This window comes from Oncorhynchus mykiss, chromosome 7 (assembly GCF_013265735.2).
Source record: "Oncorhynchus mykiss isolate Arlee chromosome 7, USDA_OmykA_1.1, whole genome shotgun sequence".
Lineage (NCBI taxonomy): Eukaryota > Metazoa > Chordata > Actinopteri > Salmoniformes > Salmonidae > Oncorhynchus > Oncorhynchus mykiss.
Genome location: NC_048571.1, coordinates 22,620,430 through 22,645,241, shown reverse-complemented (window position 1 = coordinate 22,645,241; position 24,812 = coordinate 22,620,430). Strand labels below are relative to the sequence as shown.

At 42.4% G+C, this 24,812-nt stretch overlaps 2 protein-coding genes across 4 annotated transcripts in view; one reads left to right on the top strand and one right to left on the bottom strand.

The window, feature by feature from the left end:
- The window catches only part of stat1-2 (signal transducer/activator of transcription), a 30,013-nt gene extending 22,861 nt beyond the window's left edge, over positions 1-7,152 (top strand). Inside the window, exons 15-24 of one of the 2 annotated variants that reach the window (XM_021608237.2) lie at positions 1,732-1,830; positions 2,025-2,160; positions 2,273-2,328; positions 2,441-2,532; positions 4,957-5,096; positions 5,188-5,376; positions 5,816-5,891; positions 6,041-6,161; positions 6,320-6,358; positions 6,744-7,152. In XM_021608237.2, the coding sequence (XP_021463912.2) occupies positions 1,732-1,830; positions 2,025-2,160; positions 2,273-2,328; positions 2,441-2,532; positions 4,957-5,096; positions 5,188-5,376; positions 5,816-5,891; positions 6,041-6,161; positions 6,320-6,358; positions 6,744-6,770 (975 nt within the window). In that variant the 3' untranslated portion in view covers positions 6,771-7,152. 2 annotated transcript variants of the gene reach the window in all.
- A 3,531-nt stretch (positions 7,153-10,683) lies between these two features.
- On the bottom strand, positions 10,684-24,239 carry LOC110528815 (formimidoyltransferase-cyclodeaminase-like). 2 transcript variants are annotated; one of them, XM_036983008.1, is made up of 13 exons: positions 22,864-24,239; positions 20,696-20,879; positions 18,979-19,107; positions 18,707-18,795; positions 14,934-15,113; positions 14,582-14,719; positions 14,222-14,415; positions 14,004-14,133; positions 13,648-13,809; positions 12,627-12,670; positions 11,845-11,983; positions 11,043-11,138; positions 10,684-10,890 (listed from the first exon to the last, which is right to left on the bottom strand). In XM_036983008.1, the coding sequence occupies exons 1-13, from the start codon at positions 22,915-22,917 to the stop codon at positions 10,807-10,809; spliced, it is 1,623 nt and encodes a 540-aa protein (XP_036838903.1). In that variant the 5' UTR covers positions 22,918-24,239; the 3' UTR covers positions 10,684-10,806. The 2 variants fall into 2 exon arrangements, 1 of the variants encoding a protein (XP_036838903.1); XR_005052552.1 differs by lacking the exons at positions 10,684-10,890; positions 11,043-11,138 and having other exon boundaries at positions 11,851-11,983; positions 12,568-12,670.
- Between the last annotated feature and the right edge of the window lie 573 nt (positions 24,240-24,812).

Sequence of the window (24,812 nt, the reverse complement as noted above, 5' to 3'; positions counted from 1 at the left end):
TTAGATGTGCCAAGCTTATAGAGACATACGTCAAGAGACTTGCAGCTGTAATTGCTGCAAAAGGTGGCTCTACAAAGTATTGACTTTGGGGGGGTGAATAGTTATTTAGTTATTTATTTAAATATTTTCCATCTTCAAAGTGGTAGGAATGTTGTTTAAATCAAATGATACAAACCCCCCCCAAAAAATATATTTTAATTCCAGGTTGTAACAACAAAATAGGAAAAATGCCTTGGGGGGTGAATACTTTTCGCAAGTCACTGTATGAGAGTACGGTTAACATGCGAGTGTCCACAATGCAAACAATACTTAGGAGATCATGCAAGATTAAAGGGAAGGAACATTTGAGTGTATTTCACACTGAAGAACCCTTTAAGCCATCATACGGACCGCCTCTGGAAAAGTGCAATGCAACTACAACACTTTTGCCTTAACTTAGACTCAAACTTGTGTTACTGAGAGAGGAGAGATACGCTTCTCCGTAGGCAATGACAGTAGCGGTACGATTGATCCTGATTAGGCTACGCACATAACATAAAACATGCAGTATACTAACAACCCCCTAAAACCGCAACTAAACGGTAGCTATGTGTAACCACGTGTACCATTTCATTTGCCTGCTACATCTAGCAGTAGCTGATGTGTCTGGTGCATGCACAGAAGTGAGAGTGACATGACTATCTAAAACCTAGGTCTACAATAAGTTCTACCTGAGCTGATGGCTATGTCTAACGTATATTCCGCTAAGCCCTGAGAGAAGATCGATGATGACCTGATAACAAGAAGAGATAGACCAAATAGATGTTGAAATATGCCTGCATATTAGTTTGCTCGGAACAGAAGCTGCAGGTATAGCTATAATTGCACACTATTTCAGACCTGCACGTTAAATTGAGTGTTTTTAGCTAAAATGTATAAAGAAAGGTTCCAGAATGATAAACCTAGTCAGAATATGTACGAAATTGTAAGTGTGACTGCCGGGGCAAGTCACACTAGCTAATGTGACTGGAAGACACCGTAAATGTATAGCTGATACTACAGTGTCTTGCAGCGGTCTGGTGTCCCGCTCGACACATAATAGGCTACTATCTAGATTGATTGCTGCACTAAACAAATTAGCGGCCAATTAAGACCAAATACTATCAAATCGCCGTGATGAGCACCATCTTGCTCATGTCATCAAGAAAACATTCGTACTCGCTGTATATCGACCCATAAAGGCTAGTGTAGGCTACTTCCTCCTGTATGGGCGAGCAGATTTCTCTGTGATGGGGTGTGTTAACCGAGCGCACAGACTCTGCCCGAAGCTGGCATTGGAAACAAACAAAAGTATACAATACTTTAGCTAGTTGTAACCGCTATTGACAACAGTAGAGCGGCGACGTGGATTGATCCTCACAGTCAGTGACATCCTCTCAGCAGCCAGACGTGCCACTTGAGCATATTGAATGATGCGGGCGGGGTTCAACCACAGCTAGCGAGCATTCGCAAAGACAATTCATATCAGAAAACCGCAGTACAGCGAGAAACGTCTAGTCACAGCAGCAGCGTCAATGCAGCAAAAGAAGCAAACGCATACTAGCAATCAAAGCTGAGGACGGGCACTCAGGTTCACTATCTGAACTGGCTTCGCTTTATACTAGGTCTGCACTCCCATTTTCATGAGATCCAACAGCACTCTGACCTAATTTCATTCGACGTTGACTTTCTCTGGCCTCTGGTCCTTCTTAGACCATCTCCCTGCCCATCGTGGTCATCTCCAACGTCAGCCAGCTGCCCAGTGGCTGGGCCTCCATCCTGTGGTACAACATGCTGACCAGCGAGCCCAAGGTGGAGTACAGTGCCTTCATTTCATTTAACCTTTATTTATACTTCATTTATTTGCATTGAGATCAAATCTCATTGCAAGAGAGACCTGTTCAGAAGGCCCACCCATTAGCCAGTCTAAATCAGATCAACAATTGACAGTACACAAACGCACTGCTCTCCTTTTATGTCTTGCTCGTTTCCCTGGTCTGTCCCAGAACCTGAAGTTCTTCCTGAGCCCTCCTGTAGCGTCCTGGGGTCAGCTGTCCGAGGTGCTGAGCTGGCAGTTCTCCTCTGTCACCAAGAGGGGACTCAATGAAGAGCAGCTAGGCATGCTGGCCGACAAACTACTGGGTGAGTCATGATGGGGGATTGGCTTGTGTTATGTTATCATACTTCTAATAATGTTATTAGTTGATTTACAAAATCCCTATATTTGGATGATGAGGTAAACATTTTCTAACAGGCCAGAAAGCACAGAGGAATCCTGAGGGCCTTATCCCCTGGACCAAGTTCTGTAAGGTAGGTGACTACAATATATACAGAATACAACATCTTTACAGTTCACAGACACAACAATATAGAAGGACCTAGTAATCCATCTAGACATCTGAAAACAAATTGTCTACTGTAGAGTCTCAGTGAGAAGAGCTTTCCCTTCTGGCTGTGGATCGAAGCTATCCTGGATCTCATCAAGAGACACCTGCTGTCCCTGTGGAACGATGGGTGAGTTATTTCATTACCAGTCGGTTGAACATTATCGGAGAGTTGGCAGAATGGTATCTATAGCTTGCCGCAACAGACTTCATTCTGTTAGAGCTGCATCTGCAAAATTTCTCAGCACAAAAGCAAACAATTACACTGTTAAGCTCTAATTAGTTGAGGAACGTTCAATTCAGTTCTCTTATGTCGAGGCAGAGTTGCTTTAATAACTGGTCGAGGGATTTGGTAACAACAACATTGAGTCACCATCAGTCGATTCTTGTAAAAATGGAAGAAGTCGGTGTTTGTATTCAATAAAAGTTTGTATTAAAAGTATGAATTTCAGCAACCCGCTGAAGGACCACAGCTGTTTTGGACAAACGTACGTGATCAACAAAGGAGATGATTGTGGACAACAGGAAAAGGAGGACCAAGCACGCCCCCATTCTCATCGATGGGGCTGTAGTGGAGCAGGTTGAGAGCTTCAAGTTCCTTGGCGTCCACATCACCAACAAACTAACATGGTCCATGCACACTAAGACAGTCGTGAAGAGGGCACAACAAAACCTATTCCACCTCAGGAGACTGAAAAGATTTGGCATGGATCCTCAGATCCTCAAAAGGTTCAACAACTGCACCATCGAGAGCATCCTGACGGGTTGCATCACTGCCTGGTATGGAAACTGCTCGGCCTCCGATCGCAAGGCACTACAGAGGGTAGTGCGTACGGCCCAGTACATCACCGGTGCTAAGCTTCTTGCCATCCAGAACCTCTATACCAGGCTGTGACTATAATCGAAGAGAATTGTCTTGGTAGATAATGTGGTCTGCATTTGATTGTAAGGAATTCTAGGTCAGGTGAACAAAAGGACTTAAGTTCCTGTATGTTGTTATGGTCACACCATGAGTCGTTAATCATAAGGCATACACCCCCGCCCTTCTTACCAGAGAGTTGTTTGTTTCTGTTGGTGCGATGCGTGAAGAAACCGGGTGGTTGTACCGACTCTGACAACGTATCCCGAGTGAGCCATGTTTCCATAAAACAGAGAATGTTACAATCTCTGATGACTCTCTGGAAGGCAACTCGTGCCCTAATTTCGTCCACCTTGTTGTCTAGAGAATGGACATTCGCAAGTAATATGCTCGGAAGCGGTGTATGGTGTGCTCGCCTTCTCAGTCTGACCAGTAGGCCGCTCCGTCTGCCTCTCCTGCGGCGACCGCGTTGTTTTGGATCGGCCTCTGGGATAAGATCCAGGGAGGAGGTCCGAACAAAAGGATCTGCTTCAGGAAAGTTGTATTCCTGGTCGTAATGTTGGTAAGTTTTATATCCAATAGTTCTTCCCGGCTGTATGAAATAACACTTGAGATTTTCTGGGCTAACAATGTAAGAAATAATACATAAAAAAAACTAAGGACCTGAAGCAAGCCAACCATCTCTGTTGGCGCCATCAGCCCTTGTATGATGGTGCCAACAGAGATGGTCAGCCTGCTTCAGAGGACTTGTAAGTAAGCATTTGACTGTATGTGACAAATAAAATTTGATTTGATAAAACCAAGATTGAACTCTTTGGCCTGAATGCCAAGCGTCACGTCTGGAGGAAACCTGGCACCGGTGAAGCATGGTGGTGGCAGCATCATGCTGTGGGGATGTTTTTCAGTGGCAGGGACTGGGAGACTAGTCAGGATGGAGAGAAAGATGAACAGAGCAAAGTACAGAGAGATTATTGATGAAAACCTTCTCCAGAGCGCTCAGGACCTGAACCGGAGAGACTGGAGAGACTTGAAAATAGCTGTGCAATGACACTCCCCATCCAACACGACAGAGCATGAGAGGATTTGCAGAGAAGAATGGGAGAAACTCCCCAAATACAGGTGTGCCAAGCTTGTAGCATCATACCCAAGAAGACTCGAGGCTATAATCGTATCCAACGGTGCTTCAGCAAAGTACTGAGTAAAGGGTCTGAATACATTTTTTTATTTGTAATAATTTCTAATAACCTGTTTCTGCTTTGTCATTATTATAAAAAAAAAATGTTTTATGAAACTTTATTTAACCTGGCAAGTCAGTTAAGAACACATTCTTATTTACAATGACTGCCTACCGGGGAACAGTGGGTTAACTGCCTTGTTCATGGGCAGAATGACAGATTTTTACCTTGTCAGCTCCAGGATTCGATCCAGCAACCTTTCTGTTACTGGCCCAACCCTCTAACCACTAGGCTACCTGCCGCCCCATTATGAGGTAGATTGATGATGAAAAAAACAATTTAATCCATTATAGTATAAGGCTTTAACGTAACAAAATGTGGAAAAAGTCAAGGGGTTTGAATACTTTCCAAATGCACTGTACATTTACAGAATTGTTGAACAATGTGAATTTCCCCTGTCAAATAAACATAATATAAAGTGAAGAAATGTTGTTTATTCTCTTGTTCTCTCCCACTACAGTTGCATCCTGGGCTTTGTGAGTAAGGAGAGGGAGAAGGCCATGCTGACTGGGAAGTGTCCAGGCACGTTCCTGCTGCGCTTCAGTGAGAGTAGCAGAGACGGAGCCATCACATTCACTTGGGTGGAACACGACCTATACGGTGAGTCTGTGAAAACACACACACACACACAGCAGCCCTGTAGGCAATTCCAATTAAAAGGTTGATATATTTTGATGTGTGTGTTTCGCAGATAAGCCTGTATTCCATGCAGTGGAGCCCTACACCAAGAAGGAGCTGTCTGCCGTCTCTCTGCCTGACATCATCCGAACCTACAAGGTGATGGCAGCTGAGAACATCCCAGAGAACCCACTCCGTTTCCTCTACCCAGACATCCCCAAAGACAAGTCCTTCGGGAAGTACTACACCAGGGCCTCCGAGGGTAAGCAGCCAGCGACCCACTGTTTCAATCCCCTGAATATTATAATAAATAGTATATGCCATTTAGCGGACGCTTTTATCCAAAGCGACTTAGTCATACGTGTATACATTTTACTTATGGTTGGTCCCGAAATAAAGAAGCATTACTGAAATCTACTTCCATTGTCCCACAAAGAGTGGCTGAAAATTCTTCTCTCTTCAGTTTGCTCCTCAATCGTGCACCTTGGTAGCAATAGTGCTATTTTTGATTTACACAAAGCCCCTGTAAGGATCCGGATGTCTGTTTGGTAGACCATTGGGGTTGTGTTTTATGGCCAACCTCTGAATCATTTTTCTCCTGTATAGCGTTGAACGACCATAGGAGTTGGCTATAAACCACAAACAGATCTGGGACAAGTGGTCTTTATATCACTCTTCCACCATTTTGTTTTCTTTTTCAGCATCGGAGCCCATGGATGTGGAGGGTTCCAGCGTCACAGGATACATGAAGACAGAACTCATATCAGTGTCCGAAGTGTAAGTCTAGAGTACCCTTCATAATACTCCATATTCATTTCGTTAAAGGTGAAGATGCCATAAATAATGTATTTGTATTTTCCACTGTAGTCTGGTTTGAGTATGAGTTGACAATCTGACTTAACTGTTGTTTTCACAATGTGTTCTAGTCACCCGTCTAGACTGCAAGACAACATGATGCCCATGTCGCCAGACGTGTTCGGAGAGCTGAAGAGGAGCGTTGCACCAGTGCTCCAGTGTTGGAGTAGTCCTAAGGATATTGATGCTGTGGTGAGTCAAACTTTCCCTCTGGTGTTTAAAAAAACTTTATTCTATTCAATTGCAGTCTGATGCCAAAAACTAAGAATTGATGAACAATGCCATCATTTGCGAATAAGTCTCTTGCATTTCTCGTCCATTATTGTTCTTTATCACACTACTTGCCTCAGGCGTCTGATCTCAGAGAGTTTTTAGCTGAAGACTTTCAGGTATTGTGAATGGTGCCCCTTTCTCCGAATAAGCATGTCTTTGTTAGTAATAACAGGCTGTGGGTGACGTTTCAATTGTGCAAAATAATCACTGCTGCTGGCAAACCGTACCTACTGTAGTAACTTATAGTACCACGTGCAGTACAACTGTTTTGTGTTTTCAGCATGGGGCTCATGTATGCATGATTGTCTGTAGTGTGCTAAATTTCCTGACCAGTAGGCAACATCCTCAAAAAATGCTTTAATCCCTTGAGATTGAATTTGTAATACGCACATTCATTCCAATGTCATCATGATGGCATTTATTTTGTGCCTCTGACCAATGGTAGTTTTGCATCCATTAAAGACATTTTGCTCATATTGATGTTTTTATCATCCTCTGTAGATGACACCTGACTCGGACTGCAACTGAGCCAACAGACATGTGGGACCAGATCTTTTAGTCCAGGAAATGTTTTACACTGAAGCCTATTTCATTCTCATCCTTTACTCTCCTTGAGCTTCAGTAGTCACGTTTCAGAACAAATACTTTTGTACCGAGTCAGTTTAGAAATATACATTATATATATATATTACACTTTACTAAACTGGAAACAATTCATAATTTAGTGATATGTATAAACTTAAAGCACTTAACTACATTGCCTTTAGAAGGTATTCCCACACGTTGTTGTGTTACAGCCTGAATATAAAATTGATTAAATTGATATTTTTGTGTTACTGGTTTACACACCCTATCCTGTAATCTCAAAGTGGAATTGTTTTTACAAATGAATAAAAAATGAAAAAATGAATGATGTCTTGAGTCAATAAGGATTCAACCCCTTTGTTTTGGCAAGCCTAAATAAGTTCAGGAGTAAAAATGTGCATAATAAGTTGCATGGACTCACTGTGTGTTTAACATTCATTTTGAAGGACTACCGCATGTCTGTGTCTGTAAGGTCTTTCAGTTGAGAAGTGAATATCATCCAGATTCAACCACAAATGTAACGGTGTACACTGAGAGTCGGGAAAGCAAGATCAGGGAGTGACTACATTTGAATAAATAAATGAACAAAACACGACCAGCACACCGACATGAAACAAACAATGATGACTGGGGAAGAAACCAAAGGGATGACATATAGGGCAGGTAATCAAGGAGGTGATGGAGCCCAGGTGAGTGTCGTTATGCACGTACCGCTGGTGACAGGTGTGCGCCATAACGAGCAGCCTGGTGACCTAGAGGCCGGAAAGGGAGCACACGTGACAACGATGCCTTGCAAAGAAGGGCAACCTATTGGTAGATAAGTTTAAAAAAATGACATTTGAATATCCCTTTGAGCATAGTGAAGTTATTAATTACACTTTGGATGGCGTATCAATACACCTAGTCACTACAAAGATACAGAAGTCCTTTCTAACTCGGAGAGGAAGGAAACTGCTCAGGGATTTCAATGTGAGGGCAATGAGTATTTTAAAACAGAATTTAATGGCTGTGATAGGAGAACTGAGGATGGATCAACACCATTGTAGTTACTCTACTATACTAATCTACATGACAGCCAAAAGAAGGAAGCTTGTACAGAATAACAGAATAAAAAATATTAGAATAGTAGATAATGGAACTGCAAAGAAAATGGCAAAGAAATTAACTTTTTGTCCTGAATACAAAGTGTTATGTTTGGGGCAAATCCAACACAACACATCACTGAGTACCACTCTTCATATTTTTAAGCATGGTGATGGCTGCATCATGTTATGGGTGTGCTTGTCATCGGCAAGGAGTAGGGAGTTTTACCAAGACAGCATTGAATGTTCCTGAGTGACCTAGTTACAGTTTAGACTGAAAATAATTAGGTTGACCTGCACCTACACAGATAAACAATATAAACACTCATACATATTATGCTTCTTGTGCAACAGGGACTGGGGAGACAAATCCAATGAAAGCAACACTGAACACTTGAGTTATTCCATATGAGTTATTCAATAGCAATATCTGTTACGGTGAGTGAATGAGGACCCAAAAGCGAACTAACTTAAACAGAGCTTCTTTAATAACCAAACATAGGTAGGCTCAGATAGACCGGCAGATTCCGACAGGACAGGACAAGGTTACAGCAAACATGACGATAGTCTGGCTCAGGCATGAAACACAACAAACAAGAATCCGACAAGGACAGGAACAAAAACAGAGAGAGATATAGGGACCTAATCAGAGGGAAAAAGGGAACAGGTGGGAAACGGGGTGAATGGGTAGTTAGGAGGAGACAAGGCACAGCTGGGGGAAAGAGGGGGAGAAAAGGTAACCTAACAACGACCAGCAGAGGGAGACAGGGTGAAGGGAAAGGACAGAAACACACAACATGACAATACATGACAATATCATATTCATTCATCAAATCACAAGTAAGTTGCCTTTAATACTGGAAGCATTAACTAACAATGACCAAGAATGCAACTAGAGGGAGGCACAGATCACGAGTGGTACCAAATGCTTATGTCCCTATACAACAAGCCAGAGCAGAGGTCACCATCGAAAGTTTTTGTCAATTCTGTAGTTCTAGTTTAAACCAAACACCATGCAACTGTATCAAAACAAAACAAAAAATTGGAAATGGTTTCATTTCCTTTTTCCTCAAACCAATAAACTACCTCAAAATTATTTCCTTTTTTCCAATCTTTCATGTTTGGCCCCTAGTACAGACGTAGTCGGCGGCTCTCACATCTTCTTCATTGACTGTGAGAGAAAGTTTTGTCTTCTCGCCTGTATAACAGGATCACTTTGTCATTGTGGGTGTTTACTGTGCTATGAAACCTGGCCTTTGTTGCCATCAAAACAAGTCCCTCAGGGCATTGTTTGGATTGCGGGTTATGTCAATGTTAGCTCCATGGCTGCTGAGTAAATAAGGGTAGCGCACAATATTTTAACCATAAGATAAAGTTCCTTGTTTGTGTCACCATAATTCTTTTAAATCTTTTAAGGAAAACTTAATTTGCCCAACAGTTTGCTTCAATGGATTATTATCAGTTTCACAGATGATTAAAATACAATTGAAAGCAAGTTTATTTAATGGGTTTATACACATTACAATGTCAAATACATGAATGTTGTAGATTGTTATTGGGTCAAGGTAATTCAGAAAATCATGGCTGAATTTCACTTTGAGAGGGAAGTGTATTACTCTTACTCTTCAGTGCCTCTTGTGGCGATGCCCATGGCCTTCTCCATGACCATGACCACTACCATGACCATGGTGGTCTCTACCATCTCTACCTCTGTGGTCTGGGGGGTAGCAACCCTCTGGAGGACCATGGTCTCGTCTCCCCCGGAGTGGTGGTCTTTATCCCCAGGAGGACAGGCCCCTGGTCCCTTGGTCCCCCTGGGGATGTTTCTGCTGATCTACTTCATACCCTGGGGGGTGACGACCACGTAGAAGAGAGAATCAGTCAAAAGGAGAATTATCATTCAAAACTGCTAAGCAAAATAGAGCAGACAGAACAGTGAGGATATTTTACCTGAGCTGCTGCCAAACATTTTCAAGTCCCGGCGATGAAATATGTAACTTTGGTAAGAAAATTGCAACAAAGGATTCCGTTTTATAATCACTGTTTGATCATAAGGCTTATAAAACAGATCAACCTGCCCAAAAGTTCCTTGTTCAAAATCTAAAGTTATTCCAATACATTACATGCAATCAAAATAATAAGGAATACTCATTTGAGATATACAAATACTGAATATATGCCAGAAATCAAAAATAAATAATGCATGTATTTTAGTTAACATAGAACGCAGATTAAATGAAGAGTGTACACGCCTGTAACTGGTTGGTAAGCAGCTCTCGATTCTGTCCTTTGTCTTGTGTGAAGGATGTTCTCTTACTTAAAGGAACTGGATAAACTACACCCTTTAATTCCCGTCATGTCATCCTGCCTGTTGTACTACACAGGTATGGACAGAGTTCATATCCCGAAACGCATCACTTTGTCATTCAGAGGCAAATACTACTACTCTATCATTTTAGCTTCATGTTCGAAGTGGAAGAGAGAAGAAAAAAACCTTGTAGTACTTATTCTATTTCGTGTGATTCAGGGCGGCAGGTAGCCTAGAGGTGAAGAGGTTGGGCCAGTAACCGAAAGGTTGCTGGTTTGAATCCCCGAGCTAAGTAGGTGAACAATCTGCCGATGTGCCCTTGAGCAAGGCACTTAACCCTAATTGCGCCTGTAAGTCGCTGTGGATAAGAACACTGTGACATCCTGGCTTGGTGTAGGCTGCTGCTATACAGTACATTACGTAAGTATTTAGTGAATTCCTAACAAAGCAAAGAAGCACCATTGAGGAGTAGTTGATAAAGCATGTATTTATGTGAACCCAGTTTATTTGCAATAGATTGATGGTTGTGAAAGCCTGGTTTGAGGCCTAGGCAGGCAGCAGGGGATGCTTTGGTAATGTTGTAACTTCTTCACTTTTTTCTCTCTGCAGTATCCAGGACTGCATTAGCACTCTCCCTGGCCTCAGTAAGCAGAGCTGATGCTCTCTGTTGAGTCTGCAAAACACAAAACACGATTGTATGAGTATAACTATGTAATAAGCCACTGGCTCTCACCAAAATCTATTTTTTGATTAATTTACCGACGTTGTAACCTAGGCAGAATCCTTTTGGAGTCAGAAAGACCTACAGGCTACATTGTAACTTACAGTCACTTTGAAGGACTCATCTGTGATATCCTTGAGGTTGATCACAACGTTGTAGTAGGCTCCAAACACTGCTGTTTCCAGGGCTTTAGCTGCTACCTGCAACGCCACGAAAAATAACCATATAAGGAAGATGTTTTTGTAGGCTGTCTACAGTATAATGCATGTCATAGCTCTGGGGCATCTGTCAGAAAACATTTTGCAACCATACTTAATGGAGACACTTATGGGTGTCCTGGCATTTTGAAATGCTGTTTTACAGTATACCAGTAGGGTGGTATGTGTGTATAAGCAGTTGGCACTTTCACGTCTGCTCCCGCTCTTCCCCTCCCTGGCGCTTGAGGGCGCCAGGCTGCCCTGCATCTCACACTCCTTCCATCTATTACGCACACCTGCCTCCCCTCGTCACGCGCATCAGCAATATTGGACTCACCTGGACTCATTCATCACCTGTTTATTTCCTCCCCTATATTTGTCAGTTCCCCAGCTCTGTTCCCTGTTGCTGCATTGATTGTTTTTTGTCGGTGTTACCTGTTTGCTGACACTGTTACTGTCTCGTTCCATGTCCGTTCTATATTAAATGTTTCACTCCCCGTACCTGCTTCGTCTCTCCAGCGTCATTTATATGACAGGCACAAAACAAAATGTTCCACAGTCATGTATGCATGTCCGGTGTCTGCCCTCAAGCAAATAAACAACTGCATAGAAGTCACTCAGGTATGCTTGCAAAGTTGCAATGCAAATTCCATAGACAGGGACTCTGTTCATGGTTTCAGTCACTGTGAAACCGTCCCTCATACAGTACCTGGAGGTCAGACTTGCAGGCCACGTTTCCGTAGATCACCATTTCCTTTAGACAAGGCCACAGCAGGTTGACTCTTTCAGCCAGAGACAGTGGGACCGCCACGGCCTGCTTCAGACCCTCCTGCATGGCAGCTTCCCTCCTGCGGCAGGAACAGGGGTAGGGGTAATGGGAAGGCAGAAGTAGGTAGGAATAGGGGAAGAGGCAGGTCAGAAGCAAGACCAGGGTAGGGGCAGTGGCAGGATTAGGCGTGGGGATAGGTATAAGGTGTAGGAAAGAGGAAGCGCAGAGAGGTGAGATAGATTTGAAGCATGACAAGACTACACCATGACCATGACTACAAGACTACACCTTACGTACTGTTAGACTAGATGAGCTGGCAGTAAAGGAACTACAGTAAACCAGTCTTCTTTGGGAAAGCCTGCTTTATGTGGTTACAGGGATGGGCCAGGTTGCTTGCCAGGTAAAAGGAGGTGACGTGTGAAGACAGGTGACGGCGGGATACTGGAGAATGTACAGTAATGAGTTTCCATAGATGTCAACCTGAAGTAAAGATGGTTTAAAATAGTTCCAACGTGTGTGTGTGTGTGTGTGTGTGTGTGTGTGTGTGTGTGTGTGTGTGTGTGTGTGTGTGTGTGTGTGTGTGTGTGTGTGTGTGTGTGTGTGTGTGTGTGTGTGTGTGTGTGTGTGTGTGTGTGTGTGTAATTACACATCTACTTTACTGACATGCTTCTCTGACATCTTGGATTCGACAGAAGTGCCATATATTGTAGCATGGCAATCACCTTTTGACTTCATCTGATGTGTTCCTTGGCATCTTCAATGCAGCCTGAAAACGAGAAAGTTAAACCTTATAAAACAGGAGTAACTGCATACAGTGTCAGCAAAGCCTATACAAGCCACATTTATTCTCACATCACAGTTAAACACGTAGTGTAATACCATCAGCCTTCAACAAAATTCAACAATGGCATCACCACAACCTGTGGTGAAAATGCAACAAACTATGACTAGTATGTGAGGCTAGGTGGAAGTGATTCATTGACAGGTTCATTGGCAGAGTCAAAAAGATCTAGATAGTTGTACTAAACTCTTCTTTGTGCCTTGAAGGTTATATCGACACTCCTTTTCCACTAAAAGATTACATTCCACTACATTTTCATAGCAAAGCCACAAGACAGCAAACATCAAGATCATACCTTGGTTCGAACCTCCAAAGTAAGCATTTACAAGAAACAAAAACAGCTTTTATCACTCGTTCTTCACTTGAACTTTTATCATCAGAAGAAATATTCATCATATTTTGTATGACTCTCTGCTTAGCTAAAAGGCTGGGCAGGGTCGCATCAGGTTGTGTCGCAACGAGCAGCAGGTAGCCCAGCAGTTACTGCGTTGGGGCAGTATTCGAAAGGTCGCTGGTTCGAATGCCCGAGCCGGCAAGGTGAAAAATCTGTCGATGTGCCCTTGAGCAAGGGCCCTTAAACCTAATTTGTTCCAGGGGCTCCGTATTACCATGGCTGACCCTGTAAAACAACACATTTCACTGCACCTATCCGGTGTATGTGACAATAAAACATTTATTTTTCCCCAAAAAAATTCAAAGCATAAGTTTAGCTAAGTCTTTTTTTCTTAGCCTGGAATCCAATCTGAATATGCTCTGAAACGGAGTAAAGTGAAACAATAGTGAAAAATATTCCGTTAGGATTTCAGTCTAGTTTTTCCCGGTATAGTTCCTGCTTTCCCTAGCCCGGTTAACCCAGACTGAAGGCTTCAATCTGGTTTAATCATGATATGTTTCCCTCTCACCATATAGCGACTGAACGCCTTGGAGTCTGCGTCCACCATGACCAGCAGTTCATTCATGGCCTGATGGAAGGGAGGGATGAGTCTCCTCATGATGCTGTCCAGGCTATCAAACTGCCTCTTCCCATAGGTCATCTGACCCACCATGGCTCCCAGAGCAGCCCCCTGAAATGCACACACACACACACACACACACACACACACACACACACACACACACACACACACACACACACACACACACACACACCTTTGACTCCTCCTTGTATTGTACATACTTTATATTGGTTTATTCCTATGTGCTGGGCAAGGTCATACGGGGAATATAGTCATCTACATGATATTAAAGATGGTTGTACCATTGCAGCGACGGCAGCAGAGACTGACCCTCCTCCCGGAGCAGCGGTTCTGGCTCCCACGCTGCGGACAAACTGCTGCAGAGACAGAGACACCAAACGCTTGTCCTCCTCAGTCCTCTCCACCATGTACCTAGAGTCACAACCATAGAAATAGATTTGAATGACTAGAATGGAAAAGTCCCATAGGCCATGGAAATAGTGCACTCATTGGCACTCACTCTATGATTCTCTCTTTGGGGACGAAAGGCCCAAGTGAATCAAGCCCAAGTTTACTGATGACCAGGCGGACTTTGTGCTCCTCCTCCACAATGAAGAGCCTGTCTCTCTGGATGTAGAAGTCAGCACAGTCCAGCACGGCTCTCAGAGGTATGAGGCCTACAATCTCAGAGCCCACCACTGGCAGGTTCAGGTCCTGGGGAGAAGAGGAAGGAAGGAGAGGTGTCAAATTGGCTCAACTTGTTGACATTATTAGCTGCCCTTATGTCACTGGTTCAAACCACCAGATCAGTGAGAGGGTTGTGTACAATAATGCAGTGCTGTTTTCAGCTGTGGTTGTTGTTGTTGTGGTAGCTCCTTACTTTGGCCGCACTGCAGATCTCTTCGTAAACAGTGTGGACGGGCGTCAGCTCAAAGTCCAGGATGTTGGTGGACACCTGGGCTATGTTCGCCTCTTCCAGGTACCATCCCATTCCCTGCACCTTCTTCATCAGACCCGGCTATAATACAAATCAATCATGTTACTCTCTTTGGAAGCAGACAAGGCATATGACTCAAAAATAGACGTTTATTAGTTCAGCGTCAGTTATAAAGAAGAGGAAAAAAATTATGTCTTGTAAAAATGAGAGGAATCTCTTCCAAAGCCAAAGTAGCCGTGTGTCATTCATCTCTGACATTGGGCGATCAAGACGGACAGTAGCGAGCCTACCCTACCTGGTCTTTGCTTCTGCCTTTTTCCCGGATATCTAGTGCGATCCGATGGGCTTGTTCCTTGGTGCTGAGGAGGTTAATGTTGTAGGCAACCAGGAATTTGCGAGCCCCTGCTACTGTAGCTCCCCAGGAGGCCACGAAGGTGGCAGGGCCATAGTCAGGAGCCCACTCTGTCCTCTTCAACTGAGAACAATAGACACATCGGCATCATTTAGTGCTTCCAACCCCCTTTAAACATTGTGTGTTTGAGCTACAGACTTTAAAAAAAATGTTTTTATTGGATTCGTCTATTTCTTCTGCATCAGCCAATACCAAACATTAGCCTGGGGGTTGAGCAGTGTTAATGAGACAAAGGCGGATCCAGAAAATGGTTATTCTCACAAAAAACATCTGTAAAGTCTGAACGGTTTGAGCTACAAACTAATATGACCCCAGTATGAAAAGCTAAGACTCTCATGAGCTTTGCTCTATGACGCTCACAAGCCACACAAGAGTCATTAGAAAGGTAAGGGATCTTCTACATAGAAAATCATACACAATTATTGCACATTGTGTATAATACTGTAAAAAGCTCACATAGTTGCTGTCACAAACACCAAACTCTACATAGTTGCTGTCACAAACACCAAACTCCACATAGTTGCTGTCACAAACACCAAACTCCACATAGTTGTCACTGACTAATTATTAATTTCCCACTGAGCAAACAATCTGTACTTACAGCATTCTTATAAAAAACGTTTTTATCATGTTTTTGCTTGGTGGACCTTATTTTTTGTTGACAATAAAACTCATGAATGCAACTGTTTATGTCAACCTGTTTTGTGTTCCACGTGTATCCCTGGTTGTCTTAAAAACAAAATTGTAAAACACTTCAATGTGAGGATATAGAGTTGAAGTCGGAAGTTTACATACAGTTAGTTTGGAGTCATTAAAACTCGTTCTTCAACCACTCCACACATTTCTTGCTAACAAACTATAGTTTTGGCAATTCGGTTAGAACATCTACTTAGTTCATGACACAAGTAATTTTTCCAACAATTGTTTACAGACAGATTATTTCACTTAAAATTCACTGTATCACAATTCCAGTGGGTCAAAAGCTTACAAACACTAAGTTGACTGTGGCTTTAAACAGCTTGTAAAATTCCAGACAATGATGTCATGGATTTAGAAGCTTCTGATAGGCTAATTGACATAATTTGAGTCAATTGGAGGTGTACCTGTGGATGAATTTCAAGGCCTACTTTCAAACTCTTTGCTTGACATCATGGGAAAATCTAAAGAAATCAGCCAAGACCTCAGAAAAATATTTGTAGACCTCCACAAGTCTGATTCATCCTTAGGAGCAATTTCCAAACGGCAGAAGGTACCACGTTCATCTGTACAAACAATAGTACGCAACTATAAACACCATGGGACCACGCAGCCGTCATATCGCTCAGGAAGGAGATGCGTTCTGTCTCCTAGAGATGAATGTACTTTGGTGAGAAAAATGCAAATCAATCCCAGAACAACAGCAAAGGAACTTGTGAAGATGCTGGAGGAAACAGGTACAAAAGTATCTATATCCACAGTAAAAAACGAGTCCTATATCGACATAACCTGAAAGGCCACTCAGCAAGGAAGAAGCCACTGCTCCAAAACCGCCATAAAAAAGCTAGACTACGGTTTGCAACTGCACATGGGGACAAAGATCATACTTTTTTGAGAAATGTCCTCTGGTCTGCTGAAACAAAAATAGAACTGTTTGGCCATAATGACCATCGTTATGTTTCAAGGAAAAAGGGTGAGGCTTGCAAGTCGAAGAACACCATCCCAACCGTGACGCACGGGGGTGGCAGCATCATGTTGTGGGGGTGCTTTGCTGCAGGAAGGACTGGTGCACTTCAGAGATAGATGGCATGATGAAGAAAGAAAATGATGTGGATATATTGAAGCCACATCTCAAGACATCAGTCAGGAAGTTGAAGCTTGGTCGCAAATGCGTCTTCCAAATGGACAATGACTCCAAGAATACTTCCAAAGTTGTGGCAAAAGGTATTTAAGACAACAAAGTCAAGGTATTGGAATGGCCATCAGAAAGCCCTGACCTCAATCCTTTAGAAAATGTGTGGGCAGAACTGAAAAAGCATGTGTGAGCAAGGAGGCCTACAAACCTGACTCAGGTACACCAGCTCTGTCAGGAGGAATGGGCCAAAATTCACCCAACTTATTGTGGCAAAGGCATTTGACCCAAGTTAAACAATTTAAAGGCAATGCTACCAAATACTAATTGAGTGTATGTAACCTTCTGACCTTCTGTTGGTGGTTGAAGATATCCCTCTAGTGGTGTGGGGGCTGTGCTTTGGCAAAGTGGGTGGGGTTATATCCTTCCTGTTTGGCCCTGTCCGGGGGTGTCCTTGGATGGGGCTACAGTGTCTCCTGCCCCCTCCTGTCTCAGCCTCCAGTATTTATGCTGCAGTAGTTTATGTGTCGGGGGGCTAGGGTCAGTTTGTTATATCTGGAGTACTTCTCCTGTCCTATTCGGTGTCCTGTGTGAATTTAAGTGTGCTCTCTCTAATTTTCTCTTTCTCTCTTTCTTTCTCTCTCTTGGAGGACCTGAGCCCTAGGACCATGCCCCAGGACTACCTGACATGATGACTCCTTGCTGTCCCCGGTCCACCTGGCCGTGCTGCTGCTCCAGTTTCAACTGTTCTGCCTTATTATTATTCGACCATGCTGGTCATTTATGAACATTTGAACATCTTGGCCATGTTCTGTTATAATCTCCACCCGGCACAGCCAGAAGAGGACTGGCCACCCCACATAGCCTGGTTCCTCTCTAGGTTTCTTCCTAGGTTTTGGCCTTTCTAGGGAGTTTTTCCTAGCCACCGTGCTTCTACACCTGCATTGCTTGCTGTTTGGGGTTTTAGGCTGGGTTTCTGTACAGCACTTTGAGATATCAGCTGATGTACGAAGGGCTATATAAATAAATTTGATTTGATTTGACCCACTGGGAATGTGATGAAAGAAATAAAAGCTGAAATAAATCTTTCAGTCTACTATTCTTCTGGCATTTCACATTCTTAAAATAAAGTGGTGAGTCTAACTGACCTAAGACAGAGATTTTTACTAGGATTCTATGTCAGGAATTGTGAAAAACTGAGTTTAAATGTATTTGGCTAAGGTGTATGTAAACTTCTGACTTCAACTGTATATGAGGGCAGAGCAAGCAGATACAGTGGGGCAAAAAAGTATTTAATCAGCCACCAATTGTGCAAGTTCTCCCACTTAAAAAGATGAGAGAGGCCTGTAATTTCCATCATAGGTACACTTCAACTATGACAGACAAAATGAGAAAATAAGTTCAAACAGGTGCCATTAATACAGGTAACGAGTGGAGGACAGAGGAGCCTCTTAAAGAAGAAGTTACAGGTCTGTGAGAGCCAGAAATCTTGCTTGTTTGTAGGTGACCAAATACCTATTTTCCACCATAAATTTGCAAATAAATTCATAAAAAATCCTACAATGTGATTTTCTGGATTTTTTCTCTCATTTTGTCAGTCATAGTTGAAGTGTACCTATGAGGAAAATTACAGGCTTCTCTCATCTTTTTAAGTGGGAGAACTTGCACAATTGGTGGCTGAATAAATACTTTTTTGCCCCACTGTAACTGAAAGTAGTGAAAGTACTGCCTTTGATTTTTAGCTTATTTTTCGCTGCTCTATTCTCTTATACAATGAAGGAAATGTTGCCCATAGGGTATGAATACAATAAAGTTAGGTCAAACTCACTTTCTCAGACAAGGCCTCATACTCTCCTGCCCGGACAGAGGGAAGAGATCTCCTGTTCTCTTTCCTCGCTGCTTCTCCATAAAGATACACTATGGAGAAACGACAACGTGTCTTATTCACCTGTATGTGGCTTTTTGTGTGCAATACCATATGGGAAAGAATACACAGAACCAAGGGGCACTGCACTGAAACTGACCTTGTGGCTTTGTCTACAGCAAAGTAAATGGCCAATATGTTAACTATAGGTCAATAGGTCAGAGAGGAAAACCTACCAGGTACATGCATCACATCTGTTAAGTGCTGGGCAAAAATGTTGGCACAGTTGACACAGTCCTCCATTGTGACATTCTGGACAGGGATGAAGGGACACACGTCCATGGCGCCCATCCGAGGATGCTCCCCTACAACAAACGTACATATTATTCCACTAAACACACTAAACAACTTATCAACAGTACTTAGCCACACCATATTTGCACTTTAAGTGAGGTGGAGAGGAGTTGCGGTATTTCTGAACTATGGCCTTTGAACATACACTACCCTTCAAAATGTTGGGGTCACTTTGAAATGTCCTTGTTTTTGAAATTAAAGCACATTTTTCTGTCCATTGAAATAACATCAAATTGATCAGAAATACAGTGTAGACATTGTTAATGTTGTAAATGACTATTGTAGCTGGAAAAGGTAGATTTTTTATCAGCAACCATCATCACTCTTGTGTTCCAATGGCACGTTGTGTTAGCTAGTCCAAGTTTATAATTTTAAAAGGCTAATTGATCATTGGAAAACCCTTTTGCAATTATGTTAGCACAGATGAAAACTGTTGTGCTGATTAAAGAAGCCATAAAACTGACCTTCTTCAGACTAGTTGAGTATCTGGAGCGTCAGCATTTGTGGGTTCGATTACAGGCTCGAAATGGCCAGAAACAAAGAACTTTCTTCTGAAACTCGTCAGTCTATTCTTATTCTGAGAAATGAAGGCTATTCCATGTGAGAAATTGCCAAGAAACTGAAGATCACGTACAGCGCTGCGTACTGCTCCATTCACAGAACAGAGCAAACTGGCTCTAACCAGAATAGAAAGAGGAGTGGGAGGCCCCGGTGCACAACTGATCAAGAGGACTAGTACATTAGAGTGTCTAGTTTGAGAAACATACTCCTCACAAGTCCTCAACTGGCAGCTTCATTAAATGGTACCCACAAAACACCAGTCTCAACATCAACAGCGAAGAGGCGACTCTGGGATGCTGGTCTTCGAGGCAGAGTTGCAAAGAAAAAGCCTATCTCAGACTGGCCAATAAGATCAAAAGATTAAGATGAGCAAAATAACACAGACACTGGACAGAGGAACTCTGCCTAGAAGGCCAGCATCCCAGAGTTGCCTCTTCACTGTTGATGATGAGACGGGTGTTTTGCGGGCACTATTTAATGAAGCTGCCAGTGGAGGACTTGTGAGATGTCTGTTTCTCAAACTAGACACTCTAATGTTCTTGTCCTCTTGCTCAGTTGTGCACCGGGTCCTCCCACTCTTTCTATTCTGGTCAGAACCAGTTTGCGCTGTTGTATTGCTTCTTTAATCAGCACAACAGTTTTCAGCTGTGCTAACATAATTGCAAGGGTTTTCCAATGATAAATTAGTGATAAACTTGGATTAGCTATGATAAAATTGAATTAGCTAACACAACCTGCTATTGGAACACAGTAGTGATGGTTGCTGATAATGGGCCTCAGTACGCCTATGTAGATATTCCATAAAAAATCTGCCGTTTCCGGCTACAATAGTAATTTACAACATTAACAATGTCTACACTGTATTTCTGATCAATTTGATGTTATTTTAATGGACAAAAAAATGTGCTTTTCTTTCAAAAAGAAGGACATTTCTAAGTGACCCCAGACTTTGAATGGTAGCGTAACTGTTTGACTAAGTCATGTGAGGGGTCAACAGTTTCTATCTCTCTTTTTTAGCTCTTACTCTTTATCTCCTACCTGAGTGTTTGGTCATATCAATGAGTGGGAAGGCAGTGCGTGCAGCGTTCAATGCACCCTCCACCACAGCCTGTGGCGAGCCTACGAAGCTGTAGACTGTACGGTTGGTGGAGGATCCAGGGTCCACGTCGAGTAGACTGCATCCCTCCGTGCTGGAAATGGCCTCTGCGATTGCATCAATCACCTGGAAGCAAGTCAGATTGACTCTTAAAACATTTTCAGAAAACATTTTGTTTGTATCTCGAGATCACATTCAGGATTGAGATTATTCTGTAAAATCGTTTGGAATTGGCTTGTTTGTTTGCTTAGGTATTCACAGTCTCCATGAGCCCCCTTGATTCATAAATATAAATATGTACAGTGCCTTGCGAAAGTATTCGGCCCCCTTGAACTTTGCGTCCTTTTGCCACATTTCAGGCTTCAAACATAAAGATATAAAACTGTATTTTTTTGTGAAGAATCAACAACAAGTGGGACACAATCATGAAGTGGAACGACATTTATTGGATATTTCAAACTTTTTTAACAAATCAAAAACTGAAAAATTGGGCGTGCAAAATTATTCAGGCCCCTTAAGTTAATACTTTGTAGCGCCACCTTTTGCTGCGATTACAGCTGTAAGTCGCTTGGGGTATGTCTCTATCAGTTTTGCACATCGAGAGACTGACATTTTTTCCCATTCCTCCTTGCAAAACAGCTCGAGCTCAGTGAGGTTGGATGGAGAGCATTTGTGAACAGCAGTTTTCAGTTCTTTCCACAGATTCTCGATTGGATTCAGGTCTGGACTTTGACTTGGCCATTCTAACACCTGGATATGTTTATTTTTGAACCATTCCATTGTAGATTTTGCTTTATGTTTTGGATCATTGTCTTGTTGGAAGACAAATCTCTGTCCCAGTCTCAGGTCTTTTGCAGACTCCATCAGGTTTTCTTCCAGAATGGTCCTGTATTTGGCTCCATCCTTCTTCCCATCAATTTTAACCATCTTCCCTGTCCCTGCTGAAGAAAAGCAGGCCCAAACCATGATGCTGCCACCACCATGTTTGACAGTGGGGATGGTGTGTTCAGCTGTGTTGCTTTTACGCCAAACATAACGTTTTGCATTGTTGCCAAAAAGTTCAATTTTGGTTTCATCTGACCGGAGCACCTTCTTCCACATGTTTGGTGTGTCTCCCAGGTGGCTTGTGGCAAACTTTAAACAACACTTTTTATGGATATCTTTAAGAAATGGCTTTCTTCTTGCCACTCTTCCATAAAGGCCAGATTTGTGCAATATACGACTGATTGTTGTCCTATGGACAGAGTCTCCCACCTCAGCTGTAGATCTCTGCAGTTCATCCAGAGTGATCATGGGCCTCTTGGCTGCATCTTTGATCAGTCTTCTCCTTGTATGAGCTGAAAGTTTAGAGGGACGGCAGGTCTTGGTAGATTTGCAGTGGTCTGATACTCCTTCCATTTCAATATTATCGCTTGCACAGTGCTCCTTGGGATGTTTAAAGCTTGGGAAATCTTTTTGTATCCAAATCCGGCTTTAAACTTCTTCACAACAGTATCTCGGACCTGCCTGGTGTGTTTCTTGTTCTTCATGATGCTCTCTGCGCTTTTAACGGACCTCTGAGACTATCACAGTGCAGGTGCATTTATACGGAGACTTGATTACACACTAGTGGATTGTATTTATCATCATTAGTCATTTAGGTCAACATTGGATCATTCAGAGATCCTCACTGAACTTCTGGAGAGAGTTTGCTGCACTGAAAGTAAAGGGGCTGAATAATTTTGCACGCCCAATTTTTCAGTTTTTGATTTGTTAAAAAAGTTTGAAATATCCAATAAATGTCGTTCCACTTCATGATTGTTCCCCACTTGTTGTTGATTCTTCACAAAAAAATACAGTTTTATATCTTTATGTTTGCAGCCTGAAATGTGGCAAAACATCGCAAAGTTCAAGGGGGCCGAATACTTTCGCAAGGCACTGTAAATGTAGAAAAATGTAAAATATTTTTTTTATTGGTAATCAAGATCGATGTTTCAGACAGAAAGTTTTCTTACATGACCAATATAAAGCTACCATGTGTGTTGTGTTAATCACACCAGACCACTACTAACGGTTTCCTTCTGCTGTGCCAACAGGTAATCCACTTTCTGTATCTCCCATGCCTACTCACCTTTTTGTTCCGGCCCTCGGAGAAGTTGGGCACACACTCCACCAGCTTAGCCATGATGCGTAATAATCACAGAGTCGGGTAATCCGAGACAAAGAATCAGACCAATTTAAGGCATACGTTTATTCCCCCTTTTTCTCTGCTCCACGAGCACACACCAACCCATCCAGTCTGTCTTTTCATCCCCAAACGGGACATTTAAGCAGTCTGTCCATCTGTAACGCTGGTTGAATCATTAACTTGCTCTATTGTCCTCTTATCTAGGGCAGCTGGCAGTGATTCCCAGGCTGCTCTAGTCTAATATTTACCAGGACCTGGTGCGGATGGTGCCAGCCTCCCATGCAACATTCACAGACACAAATCCCTGATTCACCATAGGTTAGACTTAAATACTGGAGCACCAGATGCGAAGGGTGAAGGAATAAATCCAGTATGATCAAAGGAAGTATCCAAGCTGACAGACGGATAGCTGGTGAACTCTCCACTCTAGCTGTTACCTCTGCGTTCTCACCACAGCCATAGTAAACACTTGGCTAAGTCCTATTAGATGAGATCTCAGGATCAGAGATGTCAATTTCAATAATTATGATTGAAATGTGAAGTGGTGCACAGATCTAGCCCCACCGCTGCATTACGATATTGCATTCATTGTGTATTCATCTCTTGTATTTATGGTATGCAGAGTTTCTGAACATTTTGGTACCAGTAACACTGTTTCCTAAATAGTACACAAAATATGCACCATCACCAATAGGATTTCTTAAATCTGAATCAAAAAGCTTCATGTTGGTTATTATTAGCTATGGCAGTAGTGACTCTTTTATAGCCTCTGTGAACTTTGATCCAAAGGATTAAAAAGTCTATAATGGTCAAACATACTCAGCAGTCAGCATTGATCTAGGTGATCAAAGCATTACTCAGCTAAGTAGCAGTCAAGCAGGCCAATTCTTATTATCCACATTGACAGGTCAACTAGTTTGTTTTTATACAAGATGTATCCTACTGCTTTGGTTTTGTTACGCTGAAGATGCAACCACTGAGGCTATAGGCTGTGCTATCCAGCCCAGTGTTTCAGAAACCTTTTTCTGTGCTAGGGACTGTGTTCTAGCCAACTGTTGAAGGATTAACTAACATCAATTAATGAACACCTGTCTATGGTTGCATCACATCATCCTCCCCCAAAACAAACAAATACAGTTGGCTGGACTGGTTAATGAGTAATGCTGCAGAGGGGATCTGGATGGATTGAGCTGCTTTTTTAGAACTGGGCACTAAACAGACAAATATTTGAGCATTTATTGGTGCAGTGGAACACTCCTCCTACTACCTGGTCCTATTGGCATACATGAACTTCAATGCCTATGAATAAAAACAGATCATTGTTGAAATAAAATGAAAGTCTAACTTCTTGTTTCACTCTGTGATCAACTCAAACTTTAGTTGCTCAATATGTAGGATGCAGATCATCCGGAAAAGGGTGTTCATGTTATGTACACACTTCACAATTGTGAGTATAAATAAAATGAATAGTATCAAAAACTACCACTCTGTTATTATCAATGTAGCTAAGGTTTATATTTATGCATGTAGTAATGGGAGTGTGGCTCAGTTGAGAGAATGTGGATCAACACCCTTTTTTTATGGGCCTCAAAGTCAAAACGCACAAAAATGACAACCATGAAATACACCAGTAGATGTAAAGTACTCCACAAATTCCTATATAATTAGATAAGAGGTAGCATATCGAAAATATGAATTTCATTATTTTGGCCGTGTTGGAGAGCTTCAAATCCATGAAGCATTATAGGTAAATTGTGACTTTTTTCAAATGTAACCTTTATTTAACTAGGCAAGTCACTTAATTAAGCACAAATTCTTATTTACAATGACGGCCTACACCAGCCAAACCCTAACCAGGACAACTCTGGGACAATTGTGCGCCACCATATGAG